This window comes from Barbatula barbatula (assembly GCF_947034865.1).
Source record: "Barbatula barbatula genome assembly, chromosome: 10".
NCBI lineage: Eukaryota > Metazoa > Chordata > Actinopteri > Cypriniformes > Nemacheilidae > Barbatula > Barbatula barbatula.
Genome location: NC_136773.1, coordinates 22,250,739 through 22,274,175, shown reverse-complemented (window position 1 = coordinate 22,274,175; position 23,437 = coordinate 22,250,739). Strand labels below are relative to the sequence as shown.

Here is a 23,437-nt window from a genome sequence, read left to right as displayed (position 1 = left end):
TAATGTGCATCACATGTCTTGGTAGTAATTTTCATCTGTAGTATTGTCTTCCATATTTCTCAATTTTGAAACATGTCAAGAAACGTGTTACATTTTACATCGCATGTTTTAACATTTAACCTCAAAACATGTATATGACTCAAAAAGAAGATATTTTAAGAAATGTCTCGGTAGTTTTGCGTCAATACAATTGAAGTCAACAGGGACTGATGTTGTCTGGTTATCAACGTTCTTCAAAATATATTATGTGTTCTGCATAAGAAAGTAAGTCATACAGGTTTGGAATGACATGAAACAAATGTAAGTTAGTTTTTATGATGTTTGTGGGCCCGTTAAATTTTGAGTAACGCTTCAGTATAGGGGGCGATTCTCACTATTGACTAGTTGTTATTAGCACGCCTACTATTGGCATATCGGTTGTTTATTAGAATTTATAAAGCACATATTCTGAATGACCAGACTCCCTAATCCTACACAATACCTAAACCTAACATCTACCTTACTAACTATTAAGTAGCAAAGAATTTAGGATTTATCGAGAAAAAGTCATAGTTGGTTTGTAAATAGCGAGAATTGCCCCCTGATGTGTGAGCCCATTTGGTAATAAACATTAGTATTTTAGCATCAATTTATTTGTGATCCAGTATAACATGATCATATTATATGGTTATATTAAATATGATAATATATCATATTTATTGTAGATTATATTAAAAGTTTATGTGACTTGACATTCAAATTGGAAAATGCCCAAATCGGGCATAGTTCAAGGCTTTTTTGTTGTATTTTTTGTCAGATGTGAATGCACTTTTTCTGTGTGTTTAATTCCTCATTTCTGTCTAATATGTTTTGTTAATTTATGTATTAATGTGAATTTATATGAATGTGGTATTCTGATTTAATAGACAGTATCGTATCGTAATGTTATGTAATAGAGGAAAGGAAGGTATTCATTGTTGTGTGAATGTCTGTGTATTATAGGCGCAGGTCTCTAGTGTAACACCAGGAACATCATACACAGTCACAGTGGGCGCGGTGGCCTCATCGGGGCTCAGCTCACCTGTCAGTCGAATTCTCGTCACCGTTAATGAGTCCTGTAAGTGTGTGCCTTTAAATCCCTTAACACATAATGCCTATATTTAAATAAGACATCATGTACAGTCATTAACAATATCAACGATTATAAGGCTTCTTGCCACATATATCAAATAGCAGAACACCAAATATTGTTCATGTTGAAATATTGTGTTCATTTGTTATTTGTGGTGTAACAATGTATCGTGCCATGATACAAAATAGACATTCTTGTGAGCTATGGTGATGTTTTTATGATATGATGTCTGTTTAATTTTATTGGTTAGGCTGGCAAAACTTTCTTTTGTTGTTGCTGCATTAAGAAGTTTTTATTCTTAATTTTAAATTAATAAATTTTTAATTCTATAAAAACAAAAGTTACTTTTTTGAAAAAAAATCTATTTTTGAATTTCACTTTTATTTGATTAGATTTTTCAAAAATAGGCATACTACTGTATCATACATCCAGCATCATATATTGCATTGAATCGTGAGCTGAGTGTATAGTTTATTGTTTTATTATGTCGCATTTAGGTATTACTGATCACATTAGACAGCCGGATGGTGTAATTGACCAATCAGAATGAAGTACTCCAGAGACCTGTGGAAATACCTTTTTCAAGCATCATATACGTCACACTAATAAAACTGTAGTATGGTACACTTATGTGTTTTTTTTTGTATCATGGATACATTTCATGCTAAAACCTTATGTTTTTGAAGTAACCTGGAGTGCTATTTAATTATGCTACTATTTTAATTTATTAACAGTACAAGGGTACATTTCAGAGTACCATCTGATACCATCACTGTACCATGGTGCCACCACAGGACGTTTTTGTAAAGGAGGAATCAGAGACAAAAGTTGAAACCTATTGAGATATTAAACGTGAATCCACATGTGCCTTTTTCCTTTTGGGACTGTGTGTGTTTATATTTATGTTTGCATAATTGATGCTGATTCCAGTTAGCAGGCTTTGATAGGCCCGTATCAGATTTCCCGGGTGCCGGTTCCTCGCCCCGTTGAAACGGCTCGAACGGGTCACGCTGTTTGAATGCTTTATCTGTCATTCTCCTGAATGGCTGACACCTCCACAACAACAGACTGCAGTTAGCCAGCCAAGCACGTTTTGAAAGACCCCTGAATTTAAAACCCGACAGTGATAATAACCTGGACAGTACCAAATCCAGGCCAAAGCAACCATATCCATCCCACTTTATTTCAGAAGTAGTGGATGTTATTGTGAATGCAAGCTGTGAGAAATTACAGTAGGAATAAATCATATGTAAAAACATATTTATGTACAATGGTTAGACATAGAAATATTGTATTTCTTAAATATTAACAACTTGTTTGTGTGTCTTTGTGTGTGTGCAGTACCAGCAGCCCCCTCTAAACCTGAGGGGGAACGGGTGGGTTCCACTGGAATCCTTCTTTCCTGGCGAATGCCTGTGCCCCCGGACCCCAGCATTCATTCATTCATCATCAGATACAAGGAGATGTGTCCATATCCTGACTCCACCTTCACTGAGATCACCAAGAACCTGGACATTCCTGAAACCCTGTTAAACACACTCACCCCTGGAGCTACATACAACATTAAGGTACACATGATCGGTCACACACATTAAAATTTGATAGCTGACCCAAAAAAATAAGATCAAAACCATGTCTAATTTTCTTTTAAAAAGTGAACAGCATAGTGAACATGAAACTAAAATGGAAAAATCTTACTTATCTGTGTGGCCTCATAATCTTAAAGTCCCAGTGAAATTAAAAATACAATGCCTATTTTTTCCTGAAATATAGCAGTGTTTATTGTAAATAGTTTATCAATATGGGTCATTCTCTTTTAAAAAATTGTGTGCCCTCATAATCTAGCTGAAATCTGAAAATGCACTTCCTGTAATGACTATCCATCTTAAATGACGTATGTTAGATGGCTTAGGCATCCATTAACTCCTCCTCTTCAACAGTCCTACTGCTGCCAGTTCCATTTCAAAATGCAATTTCACTCAGAAATCCGTCAAAATTTGGATATAAAACGATTGCAAATTCCAGTTCACAGGGACTTTAAATAAAACACGTTAACCTTCTTCCCCGTCAAAACGAACTCTCTTCACTTCTGGTCATGAGGAATTGCGGGACAGCAAACGGACAACTTGCACGTAGTCTTCTGCATTCTCCTCGATGCTGCTCGACAACAGTGTTAAGTGTAGATTATGCTGAGATTATGGTAGATTGTTTCTAATTTTAGGGCGGTTAATTAATTAAAAACAAAAAAATTTTTTGTGACGTTAAGATGCTGTAATGTGTATTTTTACTAAAGATCTTAAATTATCAGAAGTTCACCTTCTAATATGTTTTATAAACGTATACTCATCTGCCGTATGTGTACCCTATTGCTTTCCTAAACTGTGTTTCCGGTTTGATCTCATTCATATTTTATATTTCCTACATTTTAACGACAATAAAAGTACACCATAAACCGATTGTTAAATGTCCTATTTGGATTTTAAATAAATTAGACGTTCATTAACATTGCAAAGTATTTAAAAATATGAGTATTTTTGAATATCAATATGTGCAGATAGAGCAGATTCAATGCCAAATAACCTTATCAAGATTATGTACCTAGTGGGTTTTGAATATTTCTTATGTCGTTGATAGTATGTATATACGTAAAAATCATATTTTTAACCGTTTAGGATACATGTCACGATACAGAAAAAAGACAATCGCTATTCGCTTTCATGATGACTTTTAAGTCCTTGGTGTTTCGAGTCTGATGTCATCACGCAGCTGTGTTTTTTGGTTAGGATAGGTTAGGATAGGTTAGGTTAGGTTAGGTTAGGTTAGGTTTAGGTTAGGTTAGGTTAGGTTAGGTTAGGTTAGTTTAGGATAGGTTAGGATAGGTTAGGTTAGGTTAGGTTAGGTTAGGTTAGGTTAGGTTAGGTTTGGTCAGGTCAGGTCAGGTCAGGTCAGGTCAGGTCAGGTCAGGTCAGGTCAGGTCAGGTCAGGTCAGGTCAGTTTAGGATAGGATAGGATAGGATAGGATAGGATAGGTTAGGATAGGTTAGGTTAGGTTAGGTTAGGTTAGGTTTAGGTTAGGTTAGGTTAGGTTAGGTTAGGTTAGGTTAGGTTAGGTTAGTTTAGGATAGGTTAGGTTAGGTTAGGTTAGGTTAGGTTTGGTTAGGTTAGGTTAGGTTAGGTTAGGTTAGTTTAGGATAGGATAGGATAGGATAGGATAGGTTAGGATAGGATAGGTTAGGTTTAGGTTAGGTTTAGGTTGTGGGTAAGGGTAGGGTAGGGTAGGGTCGGGTGGTTAAGGGTAAGGGTTTCATAAGACTCGAAACAGCAAGGATTTAGTCCAAACCAATAAGCCAGGCCCAAAGATCTGAAACACCAAAGATTTAGTGAGAGACGACTTTAAAGACTTAAAACATGCTTCTGGCTCTCTGGAATACTCAGTTCTGATTGGTGAATCACACCCTGCAGCCTGATATAAATCCCTTTATTTTTTATATTTTCAATACTCAGTATCACTAAATGAGAATGAAATGTTGTTTAAAACATTCACTCAATTGGACATTTTATCAAATGTGATAAAAAAGCTAAACAAAGTACGATTTCAAAACTCTCCCAAGATGACTCCAAATGTCTGAACATCATAGAAACTAAAGCAAGTAGATTCTAAGATGCAATATGGCACAGTTCAGGACCTCCTGACAGAGTTTCCTAAATACCTAAAGCTGTCCTGAAAGTCAAAGGCCTTCTTGCTTTTTAAGTTACGATTTAAGTTAAATCGTCCTATGAAGCTTCTGTTGTTTTGTCCGTCCCTTGTGTATCTGAGATATTATTCCTCCTTTATATCCCATTAAATGTTTCTCGTTTCACTTGGATTTTTATAAGCTCTGTACAGAAGGTTCGGTTCTCTGCAGACGCTACCAGATTAACTGTCCGCAGGAAAGTTGCCAGTGGACTCCATTCCATTGATCTCACTCAATAATTGATCAGCGGTGAATTATTCATCTCCTACAGAGAACTCTGGATTCACGAGGGATCTCCATTTTCCCTCTGTTGTCTCGTTGAAGGCTATGAACTTGTTTGCATGCGTGACAGTGTTCGATGGATCTGTATCATGTTGCATGGGAAAGTTTATTCACCACTGACCTTTGCTAAGTCACGGTGATAAACCAAGTGTTAATAGCGTGTTTCTATTGCTTTTTAATAGCTTTCTTTTCCATTTAGGTTGCAGCGGTAAATAAAGCAGGAGTTGGACCTTTCAGTCCGTCTCTGTACTACAAAACAGCAGAGGCCCGTAAGAAAAATACATTCTGTTTATTTTACACAGCTCTGTTCCAAACTCCTAGTGAACTGCCTGTCTTTCTACATCCAGTAGACGGCATCCTTACTGACACAAAATCCAAGTTTTAGGACGCACAATCTGATCGTGCTGTCTGGAATGTATTGACGCGTTTGTGTTTGTATTGATGGATCTCACAGCTCCTGGTCTGGTGTCAAACCTTTCAGCGGAGCCTGAGGGTCACATGTCGGCTCTGCTGACCTGGTATCTCCCCGTACGCATTAACGGCCTCATCACTAAGTTTGCTGTGAAAGTCAAACATGCCCGGACGGGCCAGATCGCCCGCACCCTGGAGCTCAACGCTGAGGACATCATGAACGAAGCACTGCCTCACTGCAATGTATGTGTGTGTTCAATACACTAAATTGGGATTAGTGTAAACCGTGCACACCTACTTAACATTCACAATCGTATCTCTGTCTCTTAGGATGCGGCAGACATCCTATCTCGTGGAACACCTAGTCCGGCCGAACTGACCTCTGCTGTGTTGCCATCAGTTACGCTCTCGGCTGTTCCACCCTCCTCCGTCTGGACAGTCCCAATCAGTGTCATCATTTATGAGCTCCGCCCCTACACGCCTTACGTGTTTGAAGTCTCCGCCTTCACCAGTGACGGGGAGGGACAGATCGCCAGTACTATGGTCCGCATGCCCGAGGCCGGTACGGCAACACACACAAGCACCACAACAGTCTTCATTTTTAAATATACTTGATGTCAACACAAAATGAAAACTGGCCATAGAAATTAGTTTATAAAATATGTCTTATTGTGCACGAGTAATCTGTGTATGTTATAATCATAGTCTCTTTAAGGTACGTCCGGTTACTGGCCTCTATTTTGTATAATGAAAGGGCAGCTCTCGATTACAACAAATCTCTTTAACTTTAACCACAAATATCACATTTATCACATATCTTTTTACACGCAAATACAAAGTCCCGCCATATATATTTAACCATATATTATTTTTGACAAAAGCATAAACATAGTCAAGTCCAGACATATTTGACTCTTACTCTTGCCCCTTTCTCCTGCAAAGAAATCTGTTTATTTTGCCTGGTACGAAAAAATCTCTTCACGCAACACCAAAGGGTTCCAACATCGTGCGCCTCATTATTGAGGCAATCGCATCATGTGTGTATTAAGCCTTGTTCGCATTTACAAACAAAGCGACATGATCTCATTCATTTCAATGGATAGCTTTTGGCGACACGAGCGGTAGAAACTGTTGGCGACCGGATTAGGCGTGTCTATGCAAATGCTAATGAGGAGCGACTTTAAGGGGCGATAGCCAATAGGAGAGAAGATGAAAGTTAACGTGATTGGTATCTCCTCATCTCCTGCAGTGAGCGTCACCAGTAGTGGGAACGCCCACTAGTGACCAAACCGCCGAGCCGTGGTGTCACTTGAAATTGGCATTAGCTGACCTCATATATTGTGTTTATGTGTGGTTGTGTTTTACAGCTCCTGAAGATCCTCCACAAAACGTTATGGTGAGAAACATCACCTCCAGATCTCTGTCTGTATCTTGGGAACCCCCGAAGATCATCACTGGACGTTTCAGTTACGTCATACAGCTCTACAGCTCGACAGGTAACCGATTTCTCCGTCTTGATCACCCAACAGTTCCAGGATTAGAGTTTCCTTACCAGTCTGTATGATTGTCAGCGATGATCAGACAGCACTCTTAACCCAACCCATATGCCTTCTAACAAAATGCATACAGATCATGTATTGTGTGTATTTCAGGGTTTATAAGTGAGAACAGCACGTTCGATCCGATGTTTACTTACGCCGGACTGACTCCTTACACACTATACTACATCCATGTCATGGCCAAATCAGCAGGAGCCACAGGACCAGAAGCTGTGATCAACATTACGACACTAGCAGAAGGTAAAATATAATCATATTCTGTAAACGGTCAGACACATCAAATATAAAATACTGTTTGAGTTACCTTTGCTTTTTGAGCTTTTTGAGTATTTTAATTATAAAAGGTGTTTGGGTCCTGCATCTCATGTTGGATCCAGACGTTACGACAACATTTCAGTTGTTTTGTTTTTCTTTTTGAGATGTTCTCTTGTGGAATGGCTTTCGTTTTCCTGCTTTTAAACTCATTGCTTGAGTTTCCGATATAGGGATGTCAAATGATTATTTGTGAATAATGAAATCCAGAATAAAAGTCTGTGTTAACATAATATATGTCTATGTACTGTGCATATTCATTTTGTATTTATAAACACAAAAACATACACGTAAACATATTCAGGAAATATTTAAATGTATTTACTTATATTAGATTTGATTGGATTCAACTTTATTGTCAATACACATGTACAAGTACAAGTCAACGAAATGTCAACGAAATTCTATTCAAATTATACATAAACGTTTTTACATTTTATATTTTCTTAAACAAATGCATGTATGTGTTTATAAATAGAAAATGGACATGTACAGTAGACAGACATACATTATGTAAACACAAACTTTTATTCTGGATGTAATTAATCGCGATTAATCGTTTGGCATCCCTAGTTTCCAAACATTCTTTGTCATTACAGAATCTATTAAATTGTGGCAGCACCTCCAGCTTCTGGTCACATGACCTCCATCATGCTAGTAAATTGTGTTTGCATTATGGTGACATTAGGAATCTTTTCATCTCAAACACTGTTGACTTATTGATAGGGGAAGGTGAAAGAAGGATCTGTGTTCTGTCAAGCTAGCAATAGATTGTACTCGTATCTTTCTGATTTAAAATAAATACATTTTTAGCCGCAGGTTCACATGATATGTTGTCAAAATCTCTGTGCTCGGGATTGCAAACATTTCCATAACACCATCCAGTTACAATTGGAAAAAAGCACGGCTGTTGTCTGGAGCTTATAGTGTTCATTGTGCTTCAATGAAGCGGTGAAAACACAAATCTAGTAAGGAGATTTTTATGCCTAGGCCCTTTAAGATTTTCGGCTGGGAAAAAATGAAACTCTTTTAGAAGAGATCTCAACAATGGCAAGTATGAATCGTGCTCAGAATTACCAAGTTAACAAAAAAGGATGTCAGTTCTATGCTTTCCATAGTGATGTTCTCACTTAATGTCAGCAGTGTCTGTTGTGTCTGCTTATTTCTCCCAACATGAATGATACAGTAGACATCATCTCTATATGATCTTTCCCTAAAGAAGTGTCACAATCCACTGTCTGCCCTCGTTTTACACCGGACTACACTCCCCATAATCCTTTGCACCCGTCTCACTTGATCCCCATCATTTGGACATTATTAGTTATCCCTGTCATCTGTTTACCCCTCGATATAAGTTTTCTTCTTTGTTTCTTTAATTGATTGTCTGGTATTATGATTGTAAAAACATGTTTTATGTATGTGTTGATGTGCTTCAACCTGGTTTCCCTTGGATTATATTAAAACCACTTTGGATTATCTGCGTTCCTCGAGTCTTCCGTGCACATCCCCATTACAAAAGGAGATCATAACATGGATGAAGAATCACTGTCCTGACATAAGCCAAAATAAGTGGCTTCAATCAACCTTATTGCAAAGTGTTACTGTTACTACTAATATTCTTATGAAAGATGATAGATGTCCATTAATCCTTTGGGAAAGTACCTTGTAATGTACACACTAGTTGTGTTTATGAACAGTATAAATCTCTTTATAACTGTATATGTGTGTGTTTATGTGTTAGCCCCGAGTGCTGTGTCTAATCTGACATCGGAGGCCATCGACTCGACATCTGTGCGTCTGTCATGGAGAGCTCCGAGCCAACCAAATGGACTCATCACACACTACAGGATCCTGGTACGGCACACAAGTACTCTTGTACAGGACATCACCCTGCGAAGACAGGTAAAAGATACACGCATACATGTGCAGATTACACAAACATACACATTGATGGGAATCTTGTGAAACCGGTCAAAATAGAGTGTTTTAATTAAAAGCATAGTTCACCAAAAAATAAATTCTGTCATTTACTCGCCCTTTTGTCATTTCAAACCTGCATGACTTTCTTCCGAAGAACACAAAAGAAGATCTTTTGAAAAAGGTTGTGAAAACTTGCTTTGGTTTTGTGTGCATACAATATAAGTGAATGGAGTCCAGTAATGTTCGCTTACCAACTTTCTTCAAAATATCTTCTTTTGTGTTCTGCGGTTTGAAATGACAAGAGGGTAAATAAATGATGACAGAATTTTAATTTTTGGGTGAACTACCACTTTAATAATAATAATGATTTGAAATGATCTGGAAAGTTATATTACCAAAGTAAAAAAGTCACCATCAAAGCTGCAATCTGCAACTTTTTGGGTTAAACATAAACGACTATCAGCTATTGAGCATGTACTCCTTACTCTACCATCCGCAACAATAAGCTTAAATGTGCAGTTTTATTACTGTAAAAACGTTTAAAAAGGATTTGTGGTAATGTAGTCTTTATTTTATACTGTAGATACAAAATAACATTTGTTGCTTTTTTGATTGAGAAATGTTGTCATGAGATTGACTATCGTGATCTGTGTTTGGTTTTGCTCTCCCTGATATCTAAAGATGGTCTCTCCACTGATACGTCGCAATGCACGATCGCTTGACACCGTCACGTCTTCCATCTTCACTTTGACTCTACATGGAACCTCTCCTACCTCGGGCGTACATTTAACCAGCACTGACCCAACAAACACTGAACTGACCTCTGACCTACCTTTGACACCAAGCACCCCCCACACTGCTCCACCTTGGCTTACGGTGACCCACGACAGAATACATTCGTCTGCTGAGACTGAGACTGAGACAGAGGACGTTACCATGGACCTTTCGACCGAACTGTCACCTTTCATCTTTAGCACTGACCAGCCGCCATTGGTTGACTTAAGCCCCTCCCAGCCTCGCCGCTATACAAGAGCGGTGGCAACGGGCTTCACCGAGCAGCAGACAAACGTCCCAACACGAGTTGCAGCGACCATCGGGATAGAGGGTAAATAACTCCCCCCACTGACTCCGCCCATTATGACATCACAAACAAATCAGTAGGGTGTTCCCATATGACCTTTACTAGTATCTTTGTGTTCTTTTCTGATCGTCTTTGATTGGTTGCGTCTGCTGTGTTTGATTGACAGTCCTACCAGCCACTGAGGAGACTGTAGTCTTCTCATCTGATCAGATGGTGTATGTGATCAGAAGACTGAGTCCTTTCACGGAGTATAAATTTAGCGTGACGGCAAACAACATCATTGGAGAAGGACCCTCAACCCAAGTAACGGTGAAAACAGCTGAACAGGGTAAAAGACCATCAGATCTCCTTTAATAAATCGACCATGTGTAACATCCGATGTATGCACTACTTTATCTCTACTGTTATTCTGCAGTGCCCAGCTCAGTTCAGGACGTGTCCTATCAGAACATTAGCTCCACCTCTATTCGTGTCAGCTGGGGACCGCCGCTTAACCCGAACGGCAAGATAACCTATTACACCGTGTATGCACAGAATCTTCATACCAACCAGGAGTTACGGGAAGTGACGGACAACACCAGTGTAGAGCTCACAGGTAATACACCAACCAATGCGATTGGTTGAAAAGATAAGATTGACCCTAAAAGTAATGCTTTAGATTACAGCCGCATAATGTACCGCATAATTCAACTACTGCATAAACAAAAATGTCCCTCTACTGTACATATCTGTAGGTAAAGGGGAACAATATGTAAACTTTGGGGAATAAAGGGGTAAAGGACATTTTTTAATAATATTTATGAGGGAAGTGCATGCCATATGAACATCCAAATCAAACCGCTCTTGAACTACTTGATGATTGTCTCAAAAGAACAGCATTCATTTTACACATTAAAATGGATCAAAGGAACGGAAAGTGAATAACAATCCTATAATCAATCAAATAAAGATTCATCTCAAAGTAAAAACTTGCCGTGTATGTTCACACTAAGATTGTTGTGTAGCATACTGCAGGTCATGCATACCGCGTTATATTACAATAGTTACCCCATAGTTTATTTCTTAAAATATTTCTTTATTACCCAAACTTTGCATTTTGTTCCCTACAAATATGTACTGGAGAGGTACAGTATTGTTACAATTAGTTACTCTTTAAATTCTGTTTTATTATGCGTTACATTGCGGGTCGTAATGTAAAGCGGTACCGAATTACCTAGTAAAAATATTAAGTATTACAAGTATTTAGCAGAGGTATGTTTTCAGTTTATTGGTAATTTATCTCATTAGCTTTTATATTTTTTGTCATTTTAATGTTAATTTGCCTTTTTTATGTGCTTTTGTCATTTTTATTTATTTGTTTATTTTTTACGTTGCTATGTATATTGATTTTAGCATTGGTTTGTTTTTTGTTTATTTTCAGTTTTAAAAAATGTAGCGCCTAAACTTATTTCAGTTCTTCATTTTTCTAGTTAAACATTTACAAATAATATTTAGACCAATCATCTATTTGATTTCAGTAAACAGACATTTTTAATAGTTTAAGATTTAGTAAACTATGATAAACTTTCATGCTGCAGACAAATGAAATAATGCTAAGGCCAGATCCTTCAGTGTCTGAGCCATTTTGAAATGACTTTTGTCCTGTATGAAGTTCAGTTTTAAGCTTTATAAAGTAATGTGAAATTAGACATATTGTAGTCACGAGTTGGAAGCACATGAACGACCATTCAAGTCATTTATTTTTTCCGACTTGAACAAGTAAGAGTTTCCCCGGTGCACTTGAAGACAGCATAAATTTCTCCTTCTCTGTGTGAACCACATGTGTAGTTTACATTACAGTCACTTTGCACTTCAAAGTGTCCACATACTAAACTATAATGTGTTTAATATGATTTAATTTGAAATAAATTGTTCTTGGTTTGATATTTGCATAAATCTTATACAGCTGTAAGTGTGTATTTTCTGTGCAAATGCTGTGTGGCTCGACTGCATTAACACTATGTCATGTACAGGTTTGGAGAAGTACAGCAGTTATAAGTTGCGTGTGGCGGCGTCTACAGCTGTTGGTGAAAGCCCTCAGGGCGAGGATGACTACATCTTTGTTGTGACACTGGAGGATGGTACTGAGTCTTTTTTAATGTCTTAATTTTCTTTTAGACTTGTTGGATCTCTCAGTCAGTACCTTTATACTGTTTTTTTTAACAGAGCCCGATTCGCCCCCTCGTGATGTGACCGTAGTGAGAACCACATCCTCCACCGTCACTATCAGCTGGTCACCGCCGGAGAAACCCAACGGCATCATCCGACAGTACGAGGTCACGTACAGCAATGGAACTTACAGCAACGCTGTTAACAGCACGTCAGCCAGCGTCACGCTGCGCTATCTGAAGCCATACACGTCCTATGATGTGACGGTCCTTGCGTATACACAACACGGCCACGGGGAGCAGATATCTGATACTCTTCAGATGCTGTCAGGAGAGGATGGTGAGTCAGTGCGTGTGTTCATATTTCATTTAAATTGCTTAACAAAACTGTCCACTTCAGGTGTTGTGGTTAGTGTGCATGCTCAAGATGTGTCATTTGGGAGAAACATGATTATAAACAGATCTAGTTAGTAAAATTGGTAAAGTTTCTAATATTTTTACTTTGCTCAGAGCATTGAGTTTCCCATGCAGTGCTGTGTCCGTATTTGTGTGAAAGTATACTTAAGTAATGTTTACTTATACTATTCTTGATGTAATCTTTTGTAAACTTGGACCATGAGTGTACAATTCCAATATTTATTGGGACTACACTGGCCTACTTTTTTAGTTTATGAAAGTGTACTTTCAAGTATACTTTAAATGTAAAAGAAGTAGTAAAACTTAAGCACATAACTTGCTTACAACACTTTTTCTGTTTGTACTGTAATTATATCTCAAGTGAAGTTAGTTTACTGGTTCAACACTAATAGAAGTACACTACACTACTATGTAACATCTATAGTTTTTTATACCGAAAGAATATTTTCTCTGAACTTAAAATACTAACTGTTTAGTTTAATATTTAAACATGTATGTTCAGTGACAGTGTGTAAAGTAAGGTATTAAATCTCAATCACATCACTAAACAAAACTACAAGCCTAGTACACTTAGAATACAGTATTATAATTTTAAGTACTCAATATCTTTATTAAAAGATTGAGGACGGACTGTCACTATAATAAGTATACTGTAGTTTTAAGTGTATTTCTGAGAAGTACATAAAAAGTCAACTGAGAGTATTGCCTACTTTTCAATAAAACAAGTATGCTGTATTACACTTAAGTAAACTTGTTTTTGTCGGGGAAAAATATATTTTACAAATAATGGATTCCTTTTATAGTATTTACCTTTGTCTTAAATGAAAATCAATGAATCGCATGTTGTTTTATGAAGGCTGTTATTGCAGTAAAAGTGTGTATGTTTTTTAAAGTTAATAGTATTTGTACAAAACCAAAAGTAATTTACTAGTTCGTTCTGTCTGTGGCAGTGCCTGGCAGTCCTCCTTACGATCTGATCTATGAGAGCATCGGATCCAGCGAGGTAAACGTCTCATGGTCTCTGCCGCTTCTCGCAAACGGCATCATTCTGTTCTACAGTGTGGATTACTGGAACGCCACACACGCCCTGAACAAAACCACACCCGTGCCCTTCGCTGTCCTGTCCAACCTGAGGAAGTACACGCGTTACCGGGTCAGCGTTCAGGCCGCCACACGAGTCGGGATGGGCAACCACAGCAGTGAGATTCTGAACATCACGACACTGGAAGACAGTGAGTGTTTGTTTGTCTTTAAGAAAGGAGAAATATGCATATCATTCACTTTTTCCTCCCTAGCGTCTTCTCTGGGGAATGTATGAGGGATGTGAAAGGGTCCCACAGGGGGTCCAACATGTCCTGCACATTTTCCCCCGATTTTTATTGTTTAATTTCTAACTATTTTAAATTCCCTCATAGGACATTTCAGACAGCATTCTGGGAGATGTTATGGACGCATTTTCTCACATTTAATCCTTATTGGTTGTTTGATTTACAGATCTGTATGCTGGACGTTCGCTCACATTTATTCTCCCAAACTTCCTTCGTGTCTGTACATAATAAAGTGTTTTTCCTCTGTGGCGTTTGTCACTTGTTTGTGATCTGGTAACCTATCGTGGATGTTTTCCTAAATGACAGTACCCAGTTCACCTCCAAAATTCCTAGTCGCCAGGAAATTGTCCGATACAGAAGTGGAGTTGTCCTGGAAAGCTCCGGACGAGGCAAACTCTGAGATCTTGTATTATGTAGTACGAGTTTGGTGAGTTATTTAAAGTCTTATATTTAAAGTCTACTGACCGTATCTCACTATTGAGGGCTACAATTGTGTTTGATAGGAATCTGAGCTCTGAGATTGTGGTGAATGTGAGTGAAACATCAGTGGTGGTCAGTGTGGATGGGCCGGGCCAGTATAATGCCTCGGTCAGCAGCTGGACTCGACTGGGAGATGGAGGACTGTTGATTTACATCACGTTCAGGACCATAGAATCAGGTAAATGTGAATGGTAGGGGTATCACAATTTTGACAATAACCATGGTCATATTGATATATAATGGGAATTCTATACGATAATATCGTACATAATTTTGCGTCGGTATCTGGATGACCCTCAAACATAGAAGTTGTAATGATGCATCCATTTAACATGAAGAGCCACAATGGTTATAAACTCTCTTTGCTAACCCAAATTGAAATGCATGAAGTTTGTTGAAATATCCCCTCCTTACGTGATCTATTTCTATGATGCAGCTCCATCGGACCCTCCGCAGAATGTTTCATATCTGCTCCTCACGACCTCTACAGTGCGTCTCAGTTGGTCTCCTCCGACCGAACCCAACGGCATCATTCAGTTCTACAACATCTATTATACATACCATAACACAGTCTTCACACAGGTGCATACATACAGTACAGTATATGTTAACCTCAAATCACATCTTGTATAGAAGTTTTTGCATCTTTGTCAAGTTGCGCTTTTGATGACGTTCCTTGCTAAAATACCTTTTTTTGTTGCCAAATACAAATTCACATCACATACAAAAGTGAATTTACTCGGGCAGTCATCATGAATAGGTGGTCCACGGTCCAGATCTGGTCCTTTGCTCCGTTCCATCCGGACCACCAGACATAGCCTAATAAACATTTAAAACTTTTGACTATTTTTGTTGTTTATATTGAGCCTTGTGTCTCACAGAGAGTCACACCACACGCGCTCTCAGTAACATTTATGTAGTTTATCCAATGCCGCTATATTCTCTAATATCTTTATTTAGCGCCAAATACGCTTAATTTTAACCCTTTCCGCTCCGTATGCGCTGCTTCTGTCCCGCTAAAGAGCGAATATAAACGCATTTGTATCCGTCAGTCGGATACTGTTTGTAGTACCTGTAGTAAACTCGCACCTTTCAACCAGATTTGTGATATTTTATTAACCATAACGTTTTTTACATTTAGCATTGGCATTATTGATCGGCATGTAAACATTTGAGACCCTGTGAAACCCAGGCTAACATCTCAGAATCGAAGTTATTATTATAACAAGCATCAACGATTAATGTTAAGCATTTATTTCACTAAGATTTTGTTATATTTTCACAGAATATTCTGTAGGATGATTTTATGATGGACTTTTGCTGGACATTTTGTAATTAATAACGTTTTAGTTGGGAAATTATTTAAAGACAGAAGTAGTTCTGTATGAAAGTGAAAAGGTGACAATGGCACGGAAATGCTAATTAAGTTAGAAACTCTGTTTTCTGTTTATAATTTTTATTGTTATATCGCATTTTAACTGTTACATTACATTTGATGTTTGCATGTTGTCAGTAGTTTTATTTACAAACATTTATTATCAGACTTCTATTAAGCCTATACATAGGCTATACATATCAAAATATTAAATAAATGGCCTGATAAAAGATCATATCTTTTATACATAATATCCAACTGGCATAAATTGATTAAACATTTATTTGTAAATGTAAAATTATTTTCAAAAAACATTGTCCTGGAAGAAAATATAAAGACCAGACCTCTTGAAACTTTAATTGAACACCTACAGTATACTAGAAAAACACACATTTACCTTTACAGTAATGTGAAGGTTGTCTAGAAAGCCGCTTATCATTAAACGTGCTATAGAAATAACATTAAATTCAAATAAACTATGTGAAGAGATGTTATTTTATGTACACAATGTCATAAAGACACAGAAGCATGTGCGCACAGGCATACACACTTTAATCTCGCCATCCCCTATATAATGCTAATGTAGTTGTGCACTAAATGATCAGGTTCTCTCTCTTTGTCCTTTTATAGAGGGTCCCGGGTTCAGATCACGGCTGTGTGCTGTCTGATCTGATGGCAGGACAGACGTACAGTGTGTGGATGAGTTCCAGCACTTCTGCTGGTGATGGGGAAGTGTACAGCCCCCCTCTCAACTTTACTACACTAGAGGAGGGTCAGTGGCCTCATACGCTCGGGGCAGAATCACACCTCTGCGTCACTTTTCCAACCGGGTTACTCTAAAAAAATCACACTGAAACTTTGAAAGGCACAGCACAGATTCAGCACATCCTGTGAGGGGAGATCGCCTCCTTCCTAATGCAAACTGGGACCGTCGAGTCTCTATCTGGAGTGTGTTTGATCTCAATCCTCCAGACTATCTGAGCTCGAGTTTCCTCTCACAGGAATTGTTGAGAAACAGAAAACAGTGCTTTGTTTTTTTGTTTGATAGTAGTTTCTGGGAACTTCATATTTCATCGCTTGTGAGGATAACCCATTCTGACTAAAGAACTTGACTTGAAGCTGAAGTGTCATTTCTCATCACTAAACAGATTATTTTCATAAATTCCCGATCTCCCAAACCCATGCCATTGGTTCATTCATGTCGCAAAAATGTCAAACTTCAGCTTTTACTCTATTTCAGTATCCGTATGTCAAGGTTACATCTTCGGCTCAGTTTTTGTGTGATTTTGGTGAAAATGGGTGCAGAGGTGACCTTCTGAAAGAAAGGAAGGCTTTCTCCCCGGGTGTCTGAGAAAAGTGTTTCGTTGAAAGCAACAATGATAGTGTAAAGCTGTTTTGTTTACGGTCGCGTCAGATTGATTTGCTGTTTTTGGAAAGCCGTCCATCTTCACCACCTCAGTTCAGTCCAAATCAATCGACAAGATTCATGAAGGATTTTAACTTCTGGCTTTTTCTGTTTCTCCTTTCTTGTGTCTCTGACATTGTACTTTGACTGTGAATTTTGCAGGTTGTGTTGGAGTTTAACATTTGTGCATTTCTACAGATGTGTGTAATGTTGATCTGTTTGTGTGTATGTGTGCATATTTGTTTGTACTAAATATCATATTTTCTATTAGGGATTTTGCTATAAAATGCTTAACCTGTTTTGTGCTGTTTCTTTACAGTATAGACTTTGCAGTGTTATTTTATTGTTATTTGAAGTATTTGTGAATTAAAATAATGCCTTGTCCATCTAACGTGTAAATCTCATGAACAAATGTCATTTTTTTAACCCAAAAACAACCCATTAAAATAATGACACAGTTTGAATGGTCTGAACATTGACCTAAAAATATGCTTCCATTAAATATCAAAATATAATTTCTTATGTTTTCTGACATTTCTTCAGAGATTTTCATCTCATCGATCATTTTATGTCACAGCACAGAAACGCATTGTGTCACGGTTTGTTACACTTTAGTTTAGGGAACGAAAGATCATTCCGCACTTCCCTTTTCTAAAGCGTAACTATTGGCCATTCTTCACATATATACATTTTATATCTCTTTCGCCTGATGCAGTACCGAGCGGTCCGGTCCACAACCTCACAGCTAAAGTCTTCAGCTCCACGGCTGTGGTGATCAGTTGGGATCCTCCTCTGGAGCCCAACGGTAAAGTGTTCTACCTGCTCCGTTTGGAAGAGGCGGGCACGACCCATCCCTCCATCAACCGAACGCTCAACACCACCATCTCCACCTCCACCACGGAAAACATCTACCTGTTCACCAAGCTCAGGAAGTACTTTCCATACGTCATCAAAGTGACCCCGGCGACGGGCGCAGGGGCGGCCGTAAATCACACCACAATGCTTCACCTGCGAACCGATGAAGATGGTATGCACGCAGCAGTCCCGTATTCTTGTTTATTTTCCAGCGCAGGTCATCTGAAATGTTTGGGTTTGTGTGTCTTCTAGTTCCAGGTTCTCCTCCATTCCCAGGAGCCAGCAGAAATCTCTCTTGGGCTTCCATTTATGTGACGTGGTTTCCTCCAGCGGAGCCCAACGGAGAGATCATCGATTATGCCATCGTGTTACAGGGGTCTGGAACCGTCAACAGAAACATCGGCCCTGAAACTCATGTAACGCTGACCGATCTCACTCCATTCACACCTTACAATCTCTCAGTCGCCGCGGTGACCCGGCAGGGCATCGGGCCTGCTTTGATCATAGCCCTGCATACTGATGAAGCAGGTTAGATGATCTGTGTGATGTACTTTAAATAGTGAACATCAATGCTTTTAAAAGTTTTATGTGTAATATGTGTTGTTTGACACTTGACATCTGAAAAACGTATAAATCTACGGTAGGGTTGTGTATCGCAAAAGTTTGCGTAAAAAGTTATGTTTGTGCATGCTTGTGCTTTGACGTGGAAGATGATCCATAGAGTAAATGATGTGACGTGCTGTCTTTTCAAGTTTGATCTATAGTGTTTTATTTCATATCTAAACTTTAAAACCAATTTCAAGCCAAACTATACGAGACGTCATGCTTATACTTTACATTTTACACTTGGCAGACATTTTTATTCAAAGCGACTTGCAGTGCATTCATGATATACTTATGTTGTCGACCAGCATGTGTGTTCTCTGGGATTGAACCCTTAAGCGATACTTGTTTCATGTCGATTTGTGTTTGCGTGTTCAGGACCAATGTCACCGCCACGCAATCTGAGTATATTCAACCACACTTCAGACTCTGTTTGGCTTCAGTGGGAACCCAGTCTGGAACCCAACGGAATCGTCCAGCATTACGGTTTCAGAATACTGGAACTGAACACGTACACCATCAGATATCAGGTGCACACCTGTGTTCATGTCTATATCTCTTAAGCCAACAAAACATTGTACGGATCAAAATTATCAAATTTTAGGATAGTAAATAATGATCATGTTCCAAGAAGACATTTTGTAAGTTCCCTGCCGTAAATATATAAAAACTTGTGAGTGGATGCAGCAAAATCGCTAACAAAAATAGTGGAGAACTTCACTAGCTGCTGTCCGCTCTTTGGGAATAACCCACTCAAGTTTGGTGTCTATGTTAAGCTTAGAATTTCTGCTTTCGGCTTTATCTGTTCTCCACAGCGTCATTACAGCGGTATTCCCATGAGAGAGCCTTAAAACAAACCTGTTTCTTCTTATCAACAGCCTGCAGCCTCTGGACCACTTTAAAACCCATTTTCTCAATATTCAGATTTTTTGCACCCTCAGATTCCAGATATTCAAATACTTGCATCTCAGCTAAATATTGTCCTATCCTTACAAACCATACATAACTGGAAAGCTTTTTTTGTGGTCAAAGGTCACATATATGAAAAATGAAAACGTTCAGTGTTTATATTAAATTCATAATACCCATGTTATCACCAGAATTCATCAGATGCATTCACATACGCAGAGCTGAGAGGCTTCAGACCTCATAACTCATACGAGATCAGCGTCAGCACACACACCAGAGCTGGGAACGGAGAACAGTACAGCTTACCCGTCATATTCACCACCAATGAATCTGGTAACACGCAAAAGCATACATTTGATCGTTTTTTGGAGTTTTAAGTGGACCATGAATCACGAATCACAAATCACATCCATTTTCTGAATTTTACAGTGTCAGATGCAGTTGGGAATCTGACGTGCTCCGGATTGGATTGGAATTCGGTGTATATGGAATGGGAGCCTCCGGTTCATCCAAACGGAGAGATTTTGCATTACCTCATTCGCTCTGGAGATCGGGAGGAGGAGGCTCATCCCCTCACGCTCACATACTCTGTGGTCCACACCTTCAACGGTCTGTCACCTGATGCCTTCTACATCATCAGCGTGGCGGTGGTTAATTCAGCCGGAACCGGAGAGGAGGCAAACTGCACGGCACACACTCCACCAGAATCAGGTTCGGCGTCCGGAAAGTGTCACTCAAATAAACACGTGCATTGCAACAATCCAGATAAAAATGTGATAAAAAGTCCAAAATAAACAGTGAGTGAATATGCAGTGATGAAACTAAATGTAATTGCATTAAATAATCATCACAATCCAAAAGATGAGTAAAAATACACAACTGACTTTAACATTTACTTTTTGTTATATATACTGTATATTTTTTGGACATTGTATATACATTTTAACAACATAATCAAACGTTACTGTGCGTGCGCATCGTTTTGACCCCAACTGAATTTACGGTACACATTCACATACAATAGAGCGCCTGTAGATTATTTTTGATAACAAATGAAAGAAACCTAGAAGAAACGTTACTTGGCTAAACTTGTCTCTCCAATATTTTGAATTTAGACTGCGATACCAAGCTCAATCACTAGATGTCTTTTGGTTTCTTTAAATGCATCAAAACTACAGAACCCATTAAACAAATCGTTTATTTAATCAATAATCAATTATTATACAATAACATAATTATATAAATTTATAATAAATCAATAAATAGTTAGTTTATTAGACACTAGCCAAACACAATCCAGAAGTACTGGGATCAGCGCGTGCGTCCGATGAAATCAAATTTGTCTTTAACAAAATAATATCTTTCTTCAATCTGACTGAAGTCAAACAAGTAATAAATCAACTTCCTATCTCTTGCAGTTCCTGGTCCCCCCCAGGTCCTGAAAGTAACAGAGGTCTCCTCTGACAGTGTGTCTCTGACCTGGCAGCGTCCTGCCCTCGTGCCCGGTCTGTTACAGGGCTACAGCATGGAGATTCAGAGAATGGCTAGAAACTGTGAGATGAAGGAAGATACAGAGTCGTGTGTGGAGAGTGAGGTCACAGAGTGGGTGGAAGGAGAAACCAACGGAGTCACGCTCTCATCTTTGCTTAAATACAGAGAATACCGCATCAGAATGCTGGCGTTCACCAGAGCCGGGTCTGGAGAACCTTCAGGGTGGATCCACACGCAGACGCTCGCTGGAAGTATGTGTGTACATGCGCACGAATCCACCAAAATCTCAAGCTGTGCTTTTTCTCACTTGATCTGTTTTGTCTCAGATCCTGATGCTCCACCTGGTCCCATCTCAGTGGTTCCATCTGCCACCGGGTTAAAGGTGGAGTGGGAGGAACCCACAGTCATCTCAGGGCCCACATCATACCTTATTGACATCATTGCTGTGAGTTCCCTAACAAGAAAACATCAACTGGATTCATTTTTTATCATCTGACTGTTTTTTCTTCGTTCTCTTGAAGCTGGACGGTTCTGGATATAACGTTAGTTTGGTACGATATTCAGAGGAGATCCGGGCGGTGGTTGTGGGAGACCTGACCGCGTTTACTGTGTACTCTGTGATGGTCACCGCCTTCACCGGGAGTGTTTCCAGCGCAGGCAGGGATGGCAAAGCATCTGAACCCGTCCTCATCAGAACCCTGGAAGATGGTGAGGAAACTTGCTCGTGTTTAATATTTAGTAAACAAAGGCCTTCGGTTTTCTTTTACAAGCAAAGTGCGTCAAATCATATTTGTGTTCTGTCAGAGCCCAAAGATCCACCTCAAAATGTGACCTTGACTGTTAATCCGGAGGAGGTGACACGCGTCTACCTGACGTTCTCTCCTCCGGATGAGCCCAACGGAAACATTAGCGCGTACCACGCTGCTGTCTACCACAACGGACAGCTAGTTTTCAGCATCAACAGCTTGCCATTGGTCAGCAACCCTAATAACACCATGACGGCTGTCATTGAAGGACTGAAGGGAGGATTCAATTACAGCATACGGGTATTCACTTCCATAGACTGATTCCAGACCAGTTTTCAAATGAATATGAGGCATTACGTTGTTTTTGGACTTTATTATCATGACATTATTATCGTCACATCATGATAAAATAATAACTTGTTTGTGATGGTTGCAGATAGCAGCAGTGAACGGAGCAGGTTTAGGACCAAGTTCAGAAGTACAGGTCACCACCGGTGTAAAAGGTATGAGAAATCTGATTTTAGATCTGATGTTTTGTTTTCTGAATCGACTTTCATTTTGAGATTCTGATTGGTTTATTTAGCCCCGCCCAAGCCGATGATGAGGCCACGGGTTGCTGTGACCAACGCAGGTCTTGTCATCACAACCTCCAAAACCATCAGCATTGAGATGCCCCAATGCTTTTTCACCGATGACCACGGACCCATCCAGAGGGTCCAGGTCATTGTTTCTGAGCCGGCAGGTATAACAAAGGACATTTAACATTATATACGAAAATCCACCTCACAATAGAGCAGCGACGGTAAAGAGCTTATTGGTTTCATCTTGATGCAGTGATGGACTACAGCAATCTGTCCAACTGGAAGAGTGTTTTCCTCCAGCCCACCGCTCCGTACCTCACCGATGAGGGATTCGTGAATCCGGCATGCTCGGATAGATCCAAACGCACGACCACACATGCAAACACATATGTGATAGGAGCGGACGAGGGCTGTTTGTCTGAAGATGCTCGTATGCTGTGCAACGGACCTCTCAAACCCAAAACATATTATGTGTAAGACACATGCAGCACACACACTAAATTTGTTTTGTTTATTAAAAAATGTAATCCAGCAAGTGTGAATCATGTTAATTGTTCATTATTGTGCTGTAGATTCAAATTCCGGGCGACAAATATCCGTGGGCAGTACACAGATTCAGAATATTCAGAAAGGGTCAGAACTGCAGGTATGGACGTTTAAAAGGGTGTTTATTGATGGCTATTCTCTTTT

At 39.1% G+C, this 23,437-nt stretch overlaps 1 protein-coding gene across 1 annotated transcript in view; it reads left to right on the top strand.

Annotated features, from left to right (window-relative positions):
• ptprq (protein tyrosine phosphatase receptor type Q) overlaps positions 1 to 23,437 on the top strand; it is a gene marked incomplete at its 5' end in the record, with an annotated part of 49,527 nt that overhangs the window by 11,214 nt on the left and 14,876 nt on the right. The window contains 27 exons of the mRNA XM_079466011.1: positions 982 to 1,096; positions 2,453 to 2,679; positions 5,327 to 5,396; positions 5,582 to 5,781; positions 5,869 to 6,100; positions 6,906 to 7,034; positions 7,191 to 7,337; positions 9,151 to 9,311; positions 10,011 to 10,434; positions 10,577 to 10,738; positions 10,826 to 11,005; positions 12,423 to 12,530; positions 12,616 to 12,897; positions 13,925 to 14,206; positions 18,278 to 18,589; positions 18,670 to 18,945; positions 19,399 to 19,550; positions 20,121 to 20,262; positions 20,359 to 20,640; positions 21,348 to 21,671; positions 21,747 to 21,865; positions 21,942 to 22,128; positions 22,225 to 22,466; positions 22,603 to 22,669; positions 22,750 to 22,908; positions 23,001 to 23,220; positions 23,320 to 23,393. Coding sequence (XP_079322137.1) covers positions 982 to 1,096; positions 2,453 to 2,679; positions 5,327 to 5,396; positions 5,582 to 5,781; positions 5,869 to 6,100; positions 6,906 to 7,034; positions 7,191 to 7,337; positions 9,151 to 9,311; positions 10,011 to 10,434; positions 10,577 to 10,738; positions 10,826 to 11,005; positions 12,423 to 12,530; positions 12,616 to 12,897; positions 13,925 to 14,206; positions 18,278 to 18,589; positions 18,670 to 18,945; positions 19,399 to 19,550; positions 20,121 to 20,262; positions 20,359 to 20,640; positions 21,348 to 21,671; positions 21,747 to 21,865; positions 21,942 to 22,128; positions 22,225 to 22,466; positions 22,603 to 22,669; positions 22,750 to 22,908; positions 23,001 to 23,220; positions 23,320 to 23,393 — 5,275 coding nt within the window. The remainder of the gene's footprint in view (positions 1 to 981; positions 1,097 to 2,452; positions 2,680 to 5,326; positions 5,397 to 5,581; positions 5,782 to 5,868; positions 6,101 to 6,905; positions 7,035 to 7,190; positions 7,338 to 9,150; positions 9,312 to 10,010; positions 10,435 to 10,576; positions 10,739 to 10,825; positions 11,006 to 12,422; positions 12,531 to 12,615; positions 12,898 to 13,924; positions 14,207 to 18,277; positions 18,590 to 18,669; positions 18,946 to 19,398; positions 19,551 to 20,120; positions 20,263 to 20,358; positions 20,641 to 21,347; positions 21,672 to 21,746; positions 21,866 to 21,941; positions 22,129 to 22,224; positions 22,467 to 22,602; positions 22,670 to 22,749; positions 22,909 to 23,000; positions 23,221 to 23,319; positions 23,394 to 23,437) is intronic.